The 17,342-nt window shown below is 41.4% G+C and overlaps 1 protein-coding gene across 8 annotated transcripts in view; it reads left to right on the forward strand.

Annotated features, from left to right (window-relative positions):
* Lrrc49 (leucine rich repeat containing 49) overlaps nucleotides 1–17,342 on the forward strand; it is a 130,182-nt gene that overhangs the window by 38,341 nt on the left and 74,499 nt on the right. For all 8 annotated transcript variants that reach the window (XM_045160937.1, XM_004666722.2, XM_045160938.1 and 5 more), the window contains one exon: nucleotides 6,484–6,545. In XM_045160937.1, coding sequence (XP_045016872.1) covers nucleotides 6,484–6,545 — 62 coding nt within the window. The remainder of the gene's footprint in view (nucleotides 1–6,483; nucleotides 6,546–17,342) is intronic.

The raw sequence follows: 17,342 nt of genomic DNA on the forward strand, positions 1-17,342 counted from the left end.
GCCTAAGGACCTTGGGTTGATTCCCCAGGACTCATGTAAAGCCAGATGCACAAGATGGCACATGTATCTGGAGTTCGTTTGTTGCACTGGCAAGGATCCCTGATGTGCCCATTCTCTCTCACTTTCTCTATTTCTTTCTCTCTCTCAAATAAATAAATAAACCAGTATTTTTTTTTAGCATAGGCATAACATTACCCTAGAGTAAATAGATGTCTAAGTTTATCAGAAAACTATCAAAATTTAGTAGAAATTAAATTTATTAGAAGTGCCACATTTATTTAGTAACCCGTTAGTGCTGTCAGTCTGTATGATTTCAGCACTTCCATAATTGTCATTGTGTTTTGAATTTGCCTTGCTTTAATGACAATGACACTGAACATCTTTTTTTTTTTTTACTTTTGCATTACTACCTTGAGATTTACTTTTTCTTCTGCTTGTTTAATTTGATCTTCTGTGTAATTATTGAGTTTTTAGTAATGACCATAATTTATGCTCCTAAAGGTATGCACTGATTTTTTTCATATGTGTCCATTTTTCTTTCCTTCTAGGGACATATTTTCACGCCTATAATAATTGTATGCAGATCTTTAATGAGTTTATTATATTCTCTGAATGTTTGGCAGTTTCTATGTTTGATATCTGAAATTTCTATTGAATATTTCTCTCAGTAATTTTTTCTTTCAAGATACTCAGAAGGCTGCAAAACCCAAGGCGAGTTTGTTTCTTTCCAGCAGTTTTACTTAGAGTCTTAAGACATTAATATTAGGAGCCATTTGGGGGGAGGGTTAGGGAAGTTTTCTTAGATTGTCCTTTTGATAAAAATTTGAAGTACAAATTCAAGAAGTATGGAAGGCCTATGGTTATAACCCATAGCTCGCCTAGATTCTAGTCTCCTTAGTTAGTCAGCATGCCAGGGCCGACTTACTCCTCTGGTTTGGCACCTCTTTAAAATTTCTTTTTTTTTTAATTTTTTTAAATTTTGTTTATTTATTTGAGCGCATCAGACAGAGAGAGAAAGAGGCAGAGAGAGAGAGGGAGAGATAATGGGCGCGCCAGGACCTCCAGCCACTGCAAACGAACTCCAGATGCGTGCACCCCTTGTGCATCTGGCTAACGTGGGTCCTGGGGAGTTGAGCCTCGAACCGGGGTCCTTAGGCTTCACAGGCAAGCGTTTAACCACTAAGCCATCTCTTCAGCCCATCTCTTTAAAATTTCTTTAGTGGGATTGTAGCAGTGACTAGGAGAAAGGTTGGATGCAACTGGATGGATTGATATCAATTGCCAAAGAAAGAGTTAAAAAGTGGGAGAAGCAATTAATATTAATTCCTTTGGGTAAAATGGGCAGATATTGCAGATATTCGAGTTTCTTTATTATCATTTAAATATGTGATTGGAGTTGTTTATATGATGGCTTATAGCTGCTATTCCTCATATGATATATGTCTGCTGCAAAGTAAAGGTTGTAACAAGAAGTTATTTGGGAATTGATTTAATCTTTTAACAAAAGGAGTAGTTTTTCTTTTTCCTGATTTCAATAAATCCATTTATGACTTTCAGCACTAAAATAGTTACCACTATATATATTTTACCCTGACCTTTTTGTAGCAGTAAGCATTGCTGTGATCTTATTTTAGTCATCTTTAACTGGTTTGGTGCATTCTCACACCCTGTGTTTTCACCTTGCATTTTCTTTATTCCCCTGTAGGAAGCAGTTCTAAAAATAGCTCAAGTAATAGATGCTCCACACACAGTCAGATGCTGACTCATTTCATTCTGTTACAAAGTTTAGAAATATGGAAAACAGAGTCTGAGCATAGTAGACAAAGATTTCACAGATGGCAAGTCATTCTTTTGAAAAAATTAATTAAATTCCTCTCAACAATCTTTTTTTTTAATTTTTATTAACATTTTCCATGATTATAAAATATATCCTATGGTAATTCCCTCCCTCCCCACCCCCACACTTTCCCATTTGAAATTCCATTCTCCATCATGTTACCTCCCCATTACAATCATTGTAATTACATATATACAATATCAACCTATTAAGTATCCTCCTCCCTTCCTTTCTCTACCCTTTATGTCTCCTTTTTAACTTACTGGCCTCTGCTACTAAGTATTTTCATTCTCACGCAGAAGCCCCAGTCATCTGTAGCTAGGATCCACATATGAGAGAGAACATGTGGCGCTTGGCTTTCTGGGTCTGGGTTACCTCACTTAGTATAATACTTTCCAGGTCCATCCATTTTTCTGCAAATTTCATAACTTCATTTTTCTTTACCGCTGAGTAGAACTCCATTGTATAAATGTGCCACAACAATCTTATAGTTCATAGTTTTATTCAATTTTTTTTAAGGATTTCTTTTTGTCTCTCTTGGATACTGAATTCTACTAACTGAATCTTACATGGTCCATCTTTGGTTTATTGTTTCTTATTAGAGGAGCTATCTTCTCGTAGTTCTAACAAGTCTTTTTCTATAAATAATTCATGTGTGGATAATAGAGATGATGAATAATATGTTTTCTCTTTATCTGTTATAGTGCTAGAATTTCATTATAAAAGCGTGTCTCAGAATTGTTACAAAATATTTAAATATAGTTATTTTCTCAGAAGTCAAATTTAAAACAATGAAAATAGCCAAGGATAGTTATTTTGGGTTTTAAAGTTCTGGAAAGTCTATCTACATAAGTGATTATAAAGATATATTTAAATTGAACTTTAATTTTTAATTTGTTGTGAATATTTTCAGAACTATCAGGAAATACAGTATATGATTTTTGTAAAATAAAAGTTTTCAGTGAAGTTTTATTTAACAATAAACTCAAGTAATTATTTTATCAAACTTTTAAAAATTTTTTGCTCACAAATTACAGCCTGATACAGTTTTTTGTGCTGTCATTGCAAAACATTATTTCTTGAAAGTGTCTGTAGTCTCTGAGGGTAGTATGCTAGATACCAAAGAAAAGAATGTGATTTCTCATGTGTGGTGTGACTGCATGTTTGTATGCACATGTATGTATATGGAAGCATGTTTGTGTGGGTATGTGTGCATGTGTGTGTAGCACGCTTACAGAAGCCAGAGGTCAGTGTCTATCAGGTGTCTCTTGCAGTCATCCTGCACCTGATTCTTTGAGACAAATCTCTCACGGAACCTACAGTTGGCTGGTTATGATAGAGTAGCTAGCTAGTGAGCCCCAGGGTTCCCAGTCTCCACCTCCCCAGCACTTTCACTGTGGAGCTGAGGCTGACCCCGAGCCTTCAGCAATCCTCCTACCTCACTCTGCCGAGTTCCGGGTAGTGAGCGCCATGCCTGGCTCTGTTAATAACAGCTCTGGTCCTCATGCATGTGCTCTGTGTCCTTGACTCACTGAGCCATCTCCCTAGCTCAAGAATAGTTTTTTTTGGGGGGGCGGGGGAGTTTCTGAGTCAGGGTCTTACTCTAGCCCAGGCTAACCAGGAATTGACTCTAGTCTTAGGGTGGCCTCAAACTCACAGTGATCCTCCTACCTCTGCCTCCTGAGTGCTGGGATTGAAGGCGTGCACCACCACACCCGGCAAGAATACTTTTTTTTTTTTTTTTTCACAAAAGATAACTTGATTCAAAAAAGAACTAGGCTACTGCGCCCATCAATATTTCAGATAGATTTCAGGAAGTATTTAAGGAAAGTTCCCCAGGTATAGAAAGAGAGCTTCCAGGTTAGCGGCCTTGTCATATTCTCGAGAAAGATAAAAAGGAAGCAGCCATTTTCTTTGGCAAAGAGTGTCTTGGAACAAAGTGCTCATGCCTGCATTGTGAGACAGTAGCTTGAAGGGTGACTCAAGTTTACCAACTCATGAAGCCCATCCCCCACCTGGGGTTGTCTGCTGTCATATTGTCTACAGACTTATACTTTGATCATGAAAGGTTCTACAACTTACCACCTCACCTGTGTGGATCAGGGTCTTCAGGGGAAAGCCTGGTGTAATGTCAGGTGACTGGTGATAGCCAGTGTTTTCATCGTGGACAGTCTATCCACTTTATACCGTGTAAGGTAGAAGACATGTTGAGAAAGCGCTGCACATTGACATAGAGGAAAGGGGGAGAACATCTCAAGTTTATCCACTTTATACATGTAAGGTAGAAGACATATTGAGAAAACGCTGCACATCGACAGACGGAAGGAGGAGAACATCTCAAGCCATCTGCATTTTCCTCGGTTCTCTCAACATCCACTGAGTGGTGACTTGCCACAGTGCCATCACTTTTATATTTTCTTTATTTGATAAGCTTCTAAAAGTAAATTCAGGGCTGGAGAGATGGCTTAGTGATTAAGGTGTTTGCCTGTGAAGACTAAGGGCCCAGGTTTGATGCCCCAGTACTCATATAAGCCAGATGCACAAAGTGGTGCATGTGTCTGTTGTTTGCAGTGGCTGGAGGCCCTGGTGTGCCTCTTCTCTTCTCTCTCCTCTCCTCTCTTTTCCTCTTCTCTCCTCTCTTTTCCTGTCCTTTTCTCTCTCTCTCTCTCTCTCTCTCTCTGCCTGTTTCTCTCAAATAAAAAAAAAGAAAAGAAAAACCTTGAAAAAATAGAAATAGACAAATGCAGCATTTTGGGAAAATATAGGATCATCTCTTATTTTATAGTGTTTGCCAGGTTTCTTGCTGAGGTCTTCAGACATGGGAGGTGGTAGTGTGTGTGTGTGTGTGTGTGTGTGTGTGTGTGTGTGTGTGTGTGTTATTTTCAAGAACAGAACAGGGCTGGAGAGATGGCTTAGCAGTTAAGCACTTGCCTGTGAAGCCTAAGGACCCTAGTTCAAGGCTTGATTCCCCAGGACCCACATTAGCCAGATGCACAAGGGGCGCATGCGTCTGGAGTTTGTTTGCAGTGGCTGGAGGCCCTGGTGCACCCATTCTCTCTGCCTTTTTCTCTGTGGTCTCAAATAAATAAATAAAATAAACAAAAAAAAGTTTTTTTAAAAAAGAACAGAATATTACTAGTCAGGAATATTGTCTGCTCTCAGCCTCTGGAACAGTAGGTACCTCTGGGTCTCCTTGCCATCCACCCTCATCCTGCCCCTGCATAAACCTCACCCCGACTCATGTGAATAATGGAGATGTAGTCTGCAGAGTAACTGACTTCCTCACTGTTGGTAGAAATGCAAACTGGTATAGCCACAGTGGAAATCAGTGTGGAGGTTTCTCAAAAAGCTGAAAATATGACCCAACTATACCATTCCTGAGCATAAACTCACTATCCTACCACAAAGACACTTGCACATCCATGTTCATTGTTGGCCTATTCTCAGTAGCTAAGAATGGAATCACCCATCTACTGCTGATTAGATAATGAAACTGTGGTTCAGGTTCACAATGGAAATCAATTAAGCTATAGAGAAAAATTAAATGAAGAAATTCGCAAGAAATCTGATGGAATTGGAAAAGATTATACTAAGTGAGGGTAAACTAGGTCCAGTGAGACAAAAAAAAATCATGTTCTTTCTCTTATGTGGATCCTAACTTTTAATGTTTGTGTAAATATAGTGATGTGAGAGTGAGTTTAGAGCATGCGTCGAGATAGGAGACTGAGAGAGAAGCAAGATGAGAGGGGAGAGAGCAGAAGGAACGCGCTAGGAAGTGGAAAGGAGCTTATGGTGGGGGAGGGTACAGAGGGAGATGGGAGGGTAAGCGGGGGAAGGGAAACAAGAAACCAGAGTTTGTTTGAAATACAACATAATGAAAGTTAAACAAAAGATTTGGTTCAGGTTTGTCTTTTTGCCCAATAAAACCAGGTAGATTTGCCTGTATTTATTTTGTAATTATATTTTAGTCATTTGAGCTAAAATGTTTCAGTATTTGCTGAGGGGAACTTTTAAATAGCATCAGCTTGTGTTTAACAAATCTAAGAATACAGTGAAAACCTCTGATGGATGTGTGCTTAGATCAGGAATTGACCTTACCATGCCCTTCAGTGACATTATTATCTGCTTTTAGTTTTGTGCAGGGAATGCAAGTGGATTGGTTCATTTATAACTGAGAGGTATCTTTCCAACAGTTTGAGAATAATGAGGCAAGCAGCTTTGAAATTCTTACTATTGACTAGAAGGCTGATTGTATAAATTTACAAGGTGCAGCTTTTGAATGGCCTCCTTTTAAAAGTGACTTTGAGCAAATGTTTGATCCTACAGTGTGTGTGAGTGCTCCAGTAAATGCTGAAGCAGCGTTCTGGCGGCTTTCCCAAAAGCACGCTTGCCTCGCCGCAGCGGCTCCCTCTGTTCTCGGTGCTCTCTGCCTTGGAGTGGTGCAGCTCTGCGGCGGCGGCACGGTGCGCAGCGTCCCTCCCATCCCCTTGCAGTGGAGAGGAATGGAGCTCCTGTGAAATCAATGGGGAAGCCAGGTTGCGGGAAGCAGCAGTGATTCTAGCTTTTAGCAGTTGAGCAAGAAGGCATTTTAATAGGTTCTCTTTTCTTCTTTCAGCTGATAAATTTTGCTTTCTCTTTCCTTCTAGAGAGATGTGGATAATTTGCCCTGCCTCCAACGTCTGTTTCTCAGCTTCAACAATATATCGAGGTATGTGGAAACTCCCAACTTGTCATTTATTAGTAACTTGTTTGTGTGGGCTCTTGTGCTTAAAGTCGAGATTGTAAATGCCTTGGAGAATGTTGCAGACATGAAAGACTTTAAATCTGAAAAGGGTTATGATAGCCTATGACAAAGTTCTTTGTGGAAACGAAGCTCTCGGGTGTGTTGTTGCCTCTGCTGCTAAGATGATGCAGCCGGTATAGCCTGTGCTTTCTATTTAATTAACCCTGAGTGGTCTCTTCTCAAGCCTCATACATGGAAATTTCAACATGTATTCTGCTGCTCTTTGTTTGGCCCTCACCGTACTAGTCAATTGAATTAGAATTTCCTTCATAAATTATCCCTGCTATTTGTACAACTACTAAATAATTTTGAGAAATCAAGCTGTATTTGTCATCAAGCTGCATGCCAATTAGGCCATAACAGCCTTCTCACTGACTCTCCGCTGCCAAGAGATGGCATATTCGAATATGAAGATGTGTATAAAGTTTGTTTCCCAGGGTTGAAAGCACAGCACCCTTTATATTGTGATGTGTTGGTTGGTATTAGTGTGGAAGGTTTCAGACATGGCAGGACAAGAGGCTTTGTCACACTTTTCAGTGCAAAAATAGCCCTACTTCCCCTAACTCTTTTCTTCTCATTCCCTCTGACCTCCTGGTTTGATCTATACTTTGTGACTTCCCCTTAGTTCTTTATTTCCATTCTAGGGCAGTTCTCTGGACTTGCTTTTATATGAAGGTAAACATTAAAAGAGTTTGGGCATATCTCTTCCTGAAAGCCACTGTCATTTCATGCATTTTTTTTTTTGTTCACACCTTCTTTTCCCATCATACCTTGTGTGTGTGGGGGGGAGCTAGAGAGAAAGAGAGAGCAAGAGAAAGAGATACTAGTATATATATGGATTATAATGTTCCCAGGTCCTCAGAACACCTGAACTCAACCTTGAGTCTGTAGAAAGTTGGTTTCTTCTTTATTGGGGAACTTTCTTTTAAAATGCAGGAGTTTCACCAACCCCAGGAAAGTAAAAATAAAGTTAATAGGATTAACATTTGTAGTATTCTTGAAGAACAAAAGTATGGTTTCTCGAGAAATTGAGACATAAGTGAGCCACAGTTGGAGGCTTCCATTCTCTTCCTGACTACATGCTCTGTGTTTCTCCATGGGCCTAGGTGGTACCTTCTTCTAGTGTTTCCTGTGGATCTGCTTTCAAAGCAAAATAGATTGTTTTGTTCCGTTCCTCTCAACACATGTGGCCTAGGAGATTTGACATAGTGTGCACATTGCATCTGAGAGGAGAAAGCAGCTGAGAGAACCAGCTTACGGAAGTGTTTTCAAGGCTTGTTCTCTCAGCTGCTTTCTCCCCTCCAGATAGCACCCCACACATGAAAATAACCAAATGTATTCTCATTTGGAGAATCAAAACTCTATAGACACTTTTTGCTGTAGGACATCTTAGGTCTTCACCAAGGTATTGCATTCTTAATTTAAGGTCGGTTTATATTAGGTCTTAGGTACCTGGTGGAAATACAGAAACTTATAAAATTTGATTCTTCCCCTATGGAATGTGGAGAGCTCCAACATAGGCTAAATAGGTGCTTATAGTGAATGGTTGGCTAGTTGTGAGAGTGGTGACTTACCGCAGTTGTGTGCTTGCCTTTTGGTATTTTGAATAATGCCATTAGTTCTTCCAGTGGCAACCAAGACATGCATGAAGAATGAATGCCACATCCCCTATCTCTGAATCTCAATGCAACAGTGAGCCAGGGCTTCTGGTTCCACAGCCTTCAGAGCATTCGTAGTCTGATGTCATACCGTGTGTTAGACTTAGTGGTAGGGGTACTGGGGACTAATAGGAGGCTGCAGAGGTCACCCCGAGGAAGGGAACCCTGCTGAGGGAAGTGGTTCTTGGCTGAGCTCTAAAAGAATGTGCCTTAGAAAGTGAGGGGGCTCACACATTCCAGGTAGGGGCACAGCCTGGGCAAAGATGATACAGGAGGTTTATGGAGCTAGACCTGCCCTATGGGATCCTGCAGTTAGATCCCAGCCCTCACTAACCCTGGGCCTTCCCTAGCCCATGCAGTGCCAGAGGGGCACATCAATGATAATCAGCCTGCCAGAAATAGTCTGCCATGACTCAGGAGGGTCAACTATATTGAATTATTTGTTACTTAGTGCCTCCTGTAAGGTGCTGTTTGCCTAGCTGTTTTGCTTTTCCTGCATCTTATTATCTTAACTTCCAAGGAGTTCCTAGAAACCTAGAATGGCCTCAAACTTGCTATATAGCTGAGGGTGACATTGAACTTCATTGTTTAATATTTTATTTATTTGCAAGGAGTGAGGGGGAGAGAGAGAATGATATGAGTGCATCAGGGCCTCTAGCCACTGCAAACAAGCTCCAGATACATGCACCACTGGCCTACTTGGGTACAGGGGTATCAAACCGAGTCCGTCAGGCCCTGTAGCCAAGCACCTTAACCACTGAGCAATCTCTCCAGCCCTGTGAACTTTAGTTTTAGGTTTTTGGGTGTTTTTTTTTAGCTTTTTTATGGTTTTTTGAGGTAGGGTCTCACTCTAGCCCAGGCTGCCCTGGAATTCACTATGTAGTCACAGGCTAGCCTCTAACTCACAGTGATTCTCCTACCTCTGCCTCCCAAATGCTGGGATTAAAGGCGTGCACCACCACGCCCGGATGAACTTTAGTTTTTAATGTTTATATGATTGTGGGTGTGTGTGCACAAATATGCCTGGGCGTGGAGATTAGAAGGCAGCCTTGGATGTGGCTTCTCTCAACCACCATACACTTTTTTTTTTTTTTTTTTTTTTTTGAGACAGAGTTTCTTATTAGCCTGGAGCTCATCAGTTAGGCTGGACTGGCTGGCTAGTGAGCTACAGAGATCCGTCCATCTCTGCCTTCCCAGTGTTAGAATCGCAAGTGCGCCACCATGCCTCTTTGTCTTTACATGGGTTCTTGGGGATTTGTGTTCCTCATGCTTGCAAGGCAAGTACAGTACTGCTTAGACTGTCTCCTCAGACCCTGCCCTTGACCTTCTAATCCTCCTCTCTCCACCTCCCAGGGGCTGGAATTCGGTGGGTCACCACACATAGGGATTGAACTCAGGTCTTGTGCAGACCAGATAAGCACTCTACCAAGTGAGCTGTATCACCAGACCTTGTTTATTTAATGATATAACATTTTGTTTATTTTCCAAAATGTACTTTTACCCCCTTTGCATTAGTACCCATATTTGTCATTTAAACAGAATAAATAAAAATGTTTTTTCTTTATGATATTTTGGTTGGTTTTTCATATTTATAGAATATGGTAGGTTTATTTCTTCAGTATAGGATTAAAAACATCCCTGTGAATGTGAATGTTGAGTGCAGGATCTGTGTGCACAGTATGGAGGATGGAGAGGAGGATGTCTGCTCAGCATTTGGTGTTAGGATGTACACAAAAAAGAAGCTTGCATCCTAGGAGAGGAGGATCCTTGCTTATATTGACCACCAGAACTTCCCTGGAGAACTGTCCTTCACTTTTACCGTTTTTAGCGTGGGCACAGTTCAGGTAGCAGCCGCTGTGAGAATGAGAGGCAGCAGATTATCACAAGCCCTTTCGCAGGTGCCTGGCCAACGACTGGCGTCTGTGGCCAGCACTCGGTGCCTGTGTTCTAAGGACTACCCGAGGCTCTGCTGATGACTCTTATTTAATGTAATGACGTTGTCCATTACCAACTCTTGGGTAATTTTGGGTTTCAATGAATCTACCGCCTCTGTATTATCTAGAAATTTCTTAGTATTCTAGTTTCCCAGATACATGAACTCCTGGCTTTCTGTTACCAATGTGGATATGTTCAAACTGTGATCTCCAGTCACTTCACAAAGATCCTGAAAGGGTGGAGGGAGGTACGAGCAGGCACTCAGGGAGCCAGGCTCCTAACTGCTTTTCCCTTGGCTAGGGGCTGGCCGTTAAGGTATCTGTGGAAATACCCCTTTGAAAGCATAGCCCCTGTGTACTGTGGACAGTCTGCTTCTCAGAGGATTCTAGTACGAAGCTCAGTGTTCGATCTGTGAATCACTGAGTAATGTTGCCCACACTGAAACTCCTCCTTAGCTTATAGATTGCTATTTTATGCAAAAAATTCCCTATCGTTTTACAAAACTTTTTAAACAAAAGAAATTGTGGGTGGTAAGCAACTGCTCTCTCCGGGGAGTTCATGATCAGTGTGCCTTTTGCAGCCCAGGTGTCTCAGCTTTCACATCTCTTTTTAGGGCCCAGTGGAGTGTCCTGCCGTTTGCTGTGAGGATATTTTGAATTGGTTCTTTGCTCCTTCCAACGTCAGTCTTCTTTCTTGAGGGAAGTTTTCTGGCTTATTGTGTTTGTCTTCAAGGTAGTTAAGAAGTCATTCAATGCTAGCTCAAGCCCCTTGGTCTCATCTGTTCTGCTTTTGTTTGATTTCTATTCATGGTAAATACAAACTGAAGTTTACCATCTAAATGATGGACAATGTATATTTCAGTAATGTTGTTTTCACATTGTCCTGCACCACGTCTCCAGAACTTTTCATCTTGTGACTCTAAAACTCTACAACCCATTAAACTTACCTCTATTGTCTCCTTTTCCCAGTCCTTAACCATTAGTGTACTTTCTGTCTGTGTGAATTTGATTATCCTGGTACTTCATAGGAGTGAAATCGTATAGTGTTTGTATTTCTTTCTTTCTTTCTTTTCTTTTTCTTTTTCTTTTTTTTTTTTTTTTTGAGGTAGGGTTTCACACTAGCCCAGGCTGACCTGGAATTCACTATGGCGTCTCAGGGTGACCTCGAAGTCATGGCGATCCTCCTACCTCAGCCTCCCAAGTACTGGGATTAAAGACGTGCGCCACCACGCCTGGGTTATTTTGTATTTTTTAAAGAAATATTTATTTATTTATGCGCAAGCAGAGAGAGAGAAAAGAGAGAGAAAGAGAGAGAGAGAGAGAGAGAGAGAGAGAGAGAGAGAATGGGCATGCTAGAGTCTCCAGCCACTGCAAAAGAACTCCAGACACATGTGCCTCTCTGGCTTTACATGGGTACTGGGAATCAAACCTGGGTTGTTAGGCTTTGCAGGCAAGCATCTTAACCACTGAGCCTCTCTCCAGCCCATATTTGTATTTTTATGCCTGGCATATTTCACTTACTAAGCTATACTCAAGGCTCATCTGTGTGTCTGAGTAACCCCTGATCACCCTTTGTCTCCCAGATTAAAGATACCAAGAGTTCTGAACCTTCACATGTGTGAGACTCATCTGTTAAATGCCGCTTTCACAGCCACCGTCCACAGAGTCTAACCAGTAGCTCTAGTAGTCCAAGAGTTTGAACTGCAAGTCATTACAACTGGCTCGAAAATCTTGCTGGTTAGATTTACAGACATTGTTTTCAACTCATGACATACGCAGAGATCTTAAAGTCAGCACAGTCATTCAAGACCAAGAAAATCAGAATAGAACAGAAATGTCAGAGTTTAAGTGTGTCTGCATGTACCTTTGTGTGTGTGTTACTTACTGTAGAGATATGCGGACTGGGCTATAGGATGGACGTGTTTCTTAGCATGAGTTGGGTTGTGAAATTTGGGAAAGTGCCGTGAGGCCCCACAGCCTGTTTTTGGACCTCCCTGAGCTCCCTGCATGAGTAGGGCAGCGCTCACGACTTCCAGTGCCTTCCTTCTCAGTTAGGCTCCTGCTCGGCTGCAGGCTTGGCAGAGGCAAGAGAGTCTGTCAGCACAGTTCACTGGTGTACCCCCAGGCATGCATGCATGCTCAGTGCTAGTGTAAATATTTACAAGAAGAGTTTACCTCCTCAGATGCAGAGACATTGCTGTGTCCTTTCCCATGTCATCACGGGGTCACTTGAATTGCTGAATGCCAGGACCTGAGAGGTCTGCACTGCAGGCAATTGGAGTTCTGCTGATATCTGTTTCAAGGTCTCTGTTGAGTTACTGATTTGTCAATGAGGTTGTAGGCCAGAACTTGGAAAGATAAGAAAAATCTATGAAACTAAACCTTTCAGTTATGCAATGGAGCATATCAGAGATAGCTTCTGCCCCAGCACGTGGGCAGTAAGGAACTGCAGTGTATGTAGGGCATTTACAACAAATAATACTAGTCAGTAATGTTGCTTCCTGGTGTTACCGTGCACTGCATTTCTAAACCGTGTCAGCGATGAAATGCTACTTCTGCGGAGGGGTGGCGGGGCTCTCCTACTTGCTTCCTTTCATTAGTAAGTCAAATGCTTTCCTTTGATGTTGTCGTTAAAATTTTTGCTTTTTGTTTATTTATTTATTTGAGAGAGAAACAGAGAGAATGAGAATAGGCACACCAGGGCCCTTAGTCAGTACAAACGAACTCCAGACACATGCACCGCCTTGTGCATCTGGCTTATATGTTTACTGGTGAATTGAACCAGGGTCCTTAGGCTTCACAGACAAGCACCTGAACCACTAAGCCATCTCTTCAGCTCAAGACTTTTGCTTTTTGTTGTTTTATTTTATTGCTTTTTTTTTTAATTAGTTATGTTTATTTTTCTTTTTTGATTTCAAAATGTGTTCATATTTCTTAAATAAAGTGATGAAGATACAGAAAACCATGAAAAGCAATATTGCCCACAATTCTTTTATTCTAAAATACCCATTAGAAACACCTTTTTAGCCTGCTGTGGTGGTGCACACCTTTAATACCAGCACTCTGGAGGTATGAGGATTGCTGTGAGTTTGACACCGTTTTGAAGTTATAAAATATATGATTAGTATAGAAAATGTAAGCAATAAAGACACACACATTAAAATCTCTCCAATTTTAGTAGCTGGAGAGATGGCTCAGTAGTTAAGGTGCTTGCCTGCAAAGCCTAATGACCCAGGTTTGATTCCCTAGTGCCCACATAAAGCTGGATGCACAAAGTGGCACATGCATCTGGAGTTGCTTTTGTTTTTGAGACAGGGCCTCACTCAGTTGCCTGTATCACTTTAAATGGCCTCACAGCAATCCTCCTGCCTCAATTTCCCAAGTGCTAGCATTAGAGGTATGAGCCACTACCTGACTATTGAAATTTTACTATGTCTCCAGTGTGTTTTCAGAGGAAGCAATGCTGTTATAAAGTCTCCAATAAACTTCTGTTAGTAATTCTAATTGTATATATAATCTTCCTCTCCTTCCTCCTCCTCTTCTACTTTTCATTAAAAAAAAGTGGCACTGGGGATTGAACCCAGGCCTTGCACATGTTAGGCAAGTATAAGATTTTCTTCTGGTTTAAGGGAAGCTAATATCACTGCCTTTCACTCAGAGCTTTGAAGTTATGAGATAAACGAGTCTAGTGCCTTATACATCTTTATAGAAATTTGTAGTTATAAATTTATCATTTTTTGCTTTGACGTAGCATTTCAGAGTGACAGCATGCATTTGCATTATATCTTCTGGTGCACTAAATCATGTAGAGGTGATGACCCAGAGAAAGCATTTCAGGGACATGGCTAGAGGTTAAAGGCTCATTTGGGTGAATCGTGCAGGAGCACCTGCGGACCCGGGAGTTGCTTGTGTGACCTTGTCGCTGTGGCTTGACCTTAGGTAACAGATTTCTACTCCAGTGGGGTTTTTCTTATTTCCCTCCTGTGAATTTCCTCAGAAAACATCAAAAATTAAAATTTTTCTTCTTTGGTTTTTCGAAGTAGAATCTCACTATAGCCCAGGCTGACCTGAAGTTCACTATGTAGTCTCAGGGTGGTCTCAAACTCACTATGATCCTCCTACCTCCACCTCCCGAGTGCTGGGATTAAAGATGTATGCCACCATGCCTGGTTCTAAATTTTTCTTTCTTTCTTTTGTATGTGTGATTTCTGCATGCATGTGTGTATGCATTTTTGGGTGTGTGCAGGAACATGTGTGTGTGTATGTGTGTGTGCATGTGTAGGTGCACATGTGTGCACTTGCATGTGGAGGCCAAAGGTCAATGTCAAGAGTATTCCTCAGTAACACCCCACTTTGTTCTTCTTTTTCAGATTGCCTTTAAAAAATTTTTTTCTCAATTTTTATTAACATTTTCCATGATTATAAAAAATATCCTATGGTAATACCCTCCCTACCCCCACTTTCCCCTTTGAAATTCCATTCTCCATCATATCCCCTCCCCATCTCAATCAGTCTCTCTTTTATTTTGATGTCATGATCTTTTCCTCCTCTTATGATGGTCTTGTGTAGGTAGTGTCAGGCACTGTGAGGTCATCGATATCCAGGCCATTTTATGTCTGGAGGAGCACAATGTAAGGAGTCCTACCCTTCCTTTGGCTCTTACATTCTTTCTGCCACCTCTTCCACATTAGACCCTGAGCCTTGGAAGGTGTGATCGAGATGTTACTCAGTACTCTAGTCACTTCTTTCCAGCACTATGATACCTTCTGAGTTGTCCCAAGGTCACTGCCATCTGAAAAGAGAAGATTCTCTACCCAAAGTGAGAGTAGCGTTAATATAAGGGTATGAATATTAAGAGAAGTGCTTACTGGGCAGTTTAATAAGTATAGTATATACATTTAACCAGACTTCAGCAGATGTTACACCCCTAGGGCTCATGACTACCCCTGTTTTAAGTTTTCAGTATCAGGGATGTGTTTCCCCCAAGGAGGGGGCCTCCAGTCCAATTGGAGGGCAGTTGGTTTCCACCATGATAGATGTGCCACTATTGCACCCGTTGGCTCATTTGGGCTGGCTGGCCAATTATAAGGCTTGCAGTGTCCACTGTTGAGTATCTTCATTGGTGGTATCTCTTTCTCCCATTGAACTAATGTACAATGGCTTCTCCCAGCTTTCTGTCAACCCCACTTTGTTCTTTGAGACAGGATCTGTCACTGAACCTAGAGGTCAGCAATTCAGCTGGACTAGCTGGCCATTAAGTTCCAAGGTTCCCCAATGTCTGCCTTCTAGCACTGGGATTACAGGCTCACGCCACCCCGTTCAGCGCGTTACAAGGTCTAGGCATCCAAATTCAGGTCCTCTGCTTGTGTGCAAGTGCCTACATGCTGAGCCATTTCCCCAGCCCCAGCATGGTTTTTATGAACCTCACATCTTTCCTAAGAGTCAGAGTTTCTGGAGAAGGTGTGGTAGACAAAAGAAAGAAGCCAGTGGGGAAACTAGGGACTCTCCCTCATGTGTGTTTATTTCTTTATGTTACCTATTGATCCAGGAGTTTTTAGGTCAGAGCCTGTTCCCTAACAGCCCTAACAAGCCAGGTTTGGCTATGTGTCCTCAATGAAGCTAGTAAAGACAAACTCAATGGTGAAAAGTAGAAAAAGGACATTTATTCAACATGAGCACATTGGGAAAGTGACAGAGAGATGCAATCCCCCCCAAGTCTATCTTGGGGTCCTGACATTAGATGCATGTTTAAGAAGAGAGTCAAAGGTATGCATAGTTAAGTGGTCCCCATGTAGATGTGTTCCTGCCCATCACTAACCCATCATTGTCTTAGGTCGTCTCTCCTGTAAGGTTGTCTGATATACCAGAAGAACACGAGATCTCTTCCCAGGAGACAAGCTCTCCTCTGGCTGGCACCAGGCCTCAGTCTTCTCTTTCTTTCTGCATGAGATTCCTAGGGAAATTCCAGTTCCTTGGGGTGCATTGTTCCAGTAATGTAATAGCCAAAGAGAGGGCACACATGTGTGTGTGGAAGGTCTTCATTTCTGTCAGAATGATTACATTCTGAAGGAGAAAAAGGCATGAAAATCTAATGGTCAGTGGGTACTTTTTACTGTTACTAAATGCCTTATTTTATTATTCTCTTTTTTCTACCAATACTATTTTGTCTATAGGCCTTTCTGGCATTGTTTCTACAGATACAAAAATACATAGAAATCCTGTCATAGATTGTATTCCTCAGTAGAGAATGACATTGTGTATATTATCTAATCCTTCCTATAAAATGTGGAAATTAATCTTTCCAAAATTAGAATTATTTTCCATTCCAAGGTTAGCTTTCTTCAGTGGTTATCATTAGTCATCCTGAGATTTTCTCTGCCTTTACCTTATCTATCATCTTAGAAATCTATAAGTATGATTTTAAACTTAGTACATTTTCCAGATATTTTCACTGTAATTATAAATGTTCATTTTCATGAGAGAAGATGAATTTATAATGTCTGGTCATTTATCTAAAAAGAAGGCTTTTTGAACTAAAATTAAACTAAGGGCCTGGGAGCTGGCCATTGGCCAGCCTCAGTCTGGGTTCCCTCAGGCAGAGTTGGCAATGAATGAACGTGCATTTATCGATGTATTTCATTTGAGACAGGGTCTTGCTATGTAGCCTAGGCAGCCTTAAACTTGCTTTCCAGCTATGGGGCTTTGCACTCACTGTCTTACTGCCCTTCACCTCCTAGTGCTAGCATTGCGGGGGGTGCCGCCATACTGGCTCGAATTCAAAACATTTCTGTAAGCGTTCATATGCCAATGACCCTTTCCTTTTTTTTTTTCAAATTTTGTTGTTTGAGAGAGAATGGGCACGGTAGGGCCTCCAGCAAACAAACTCCAGATGCGTACGCCCCCTTGTGCATCTGGCTAACGTGGGTCCTGGGGAATTAAGCCTCGTATGGGGTCCTTAGGCTTCACAGGCAAGCGCTTAACTGCTAAGCCGTCTCTCCAGCCCAATATCCCAAAGACCCTTTGAGAATTTTTAAATTAAATTAAATTTATTTTATTTTGATACTTATTTTAGAAAGAGAGAGAATGAGTGCTCCAGAGCCTCTAGCCACTATAAATGAACTTTAGACACA

The sequence above is a fragment of the Jaculus jaculus genome, chromosome 10, assembly GCF_020740685.1.
Source record: "Jaculus jaculus isolate mJacJac1 chromosome 10, mJacJac1.mat.Y.cur, whole genome shotgun sequence".
Lineage (NCBI taxonomy): Eukaryota > Metazoa > Chordata > Mammalia > Rodentia > Dipodidae > Jaculus > Jaculus jaculus.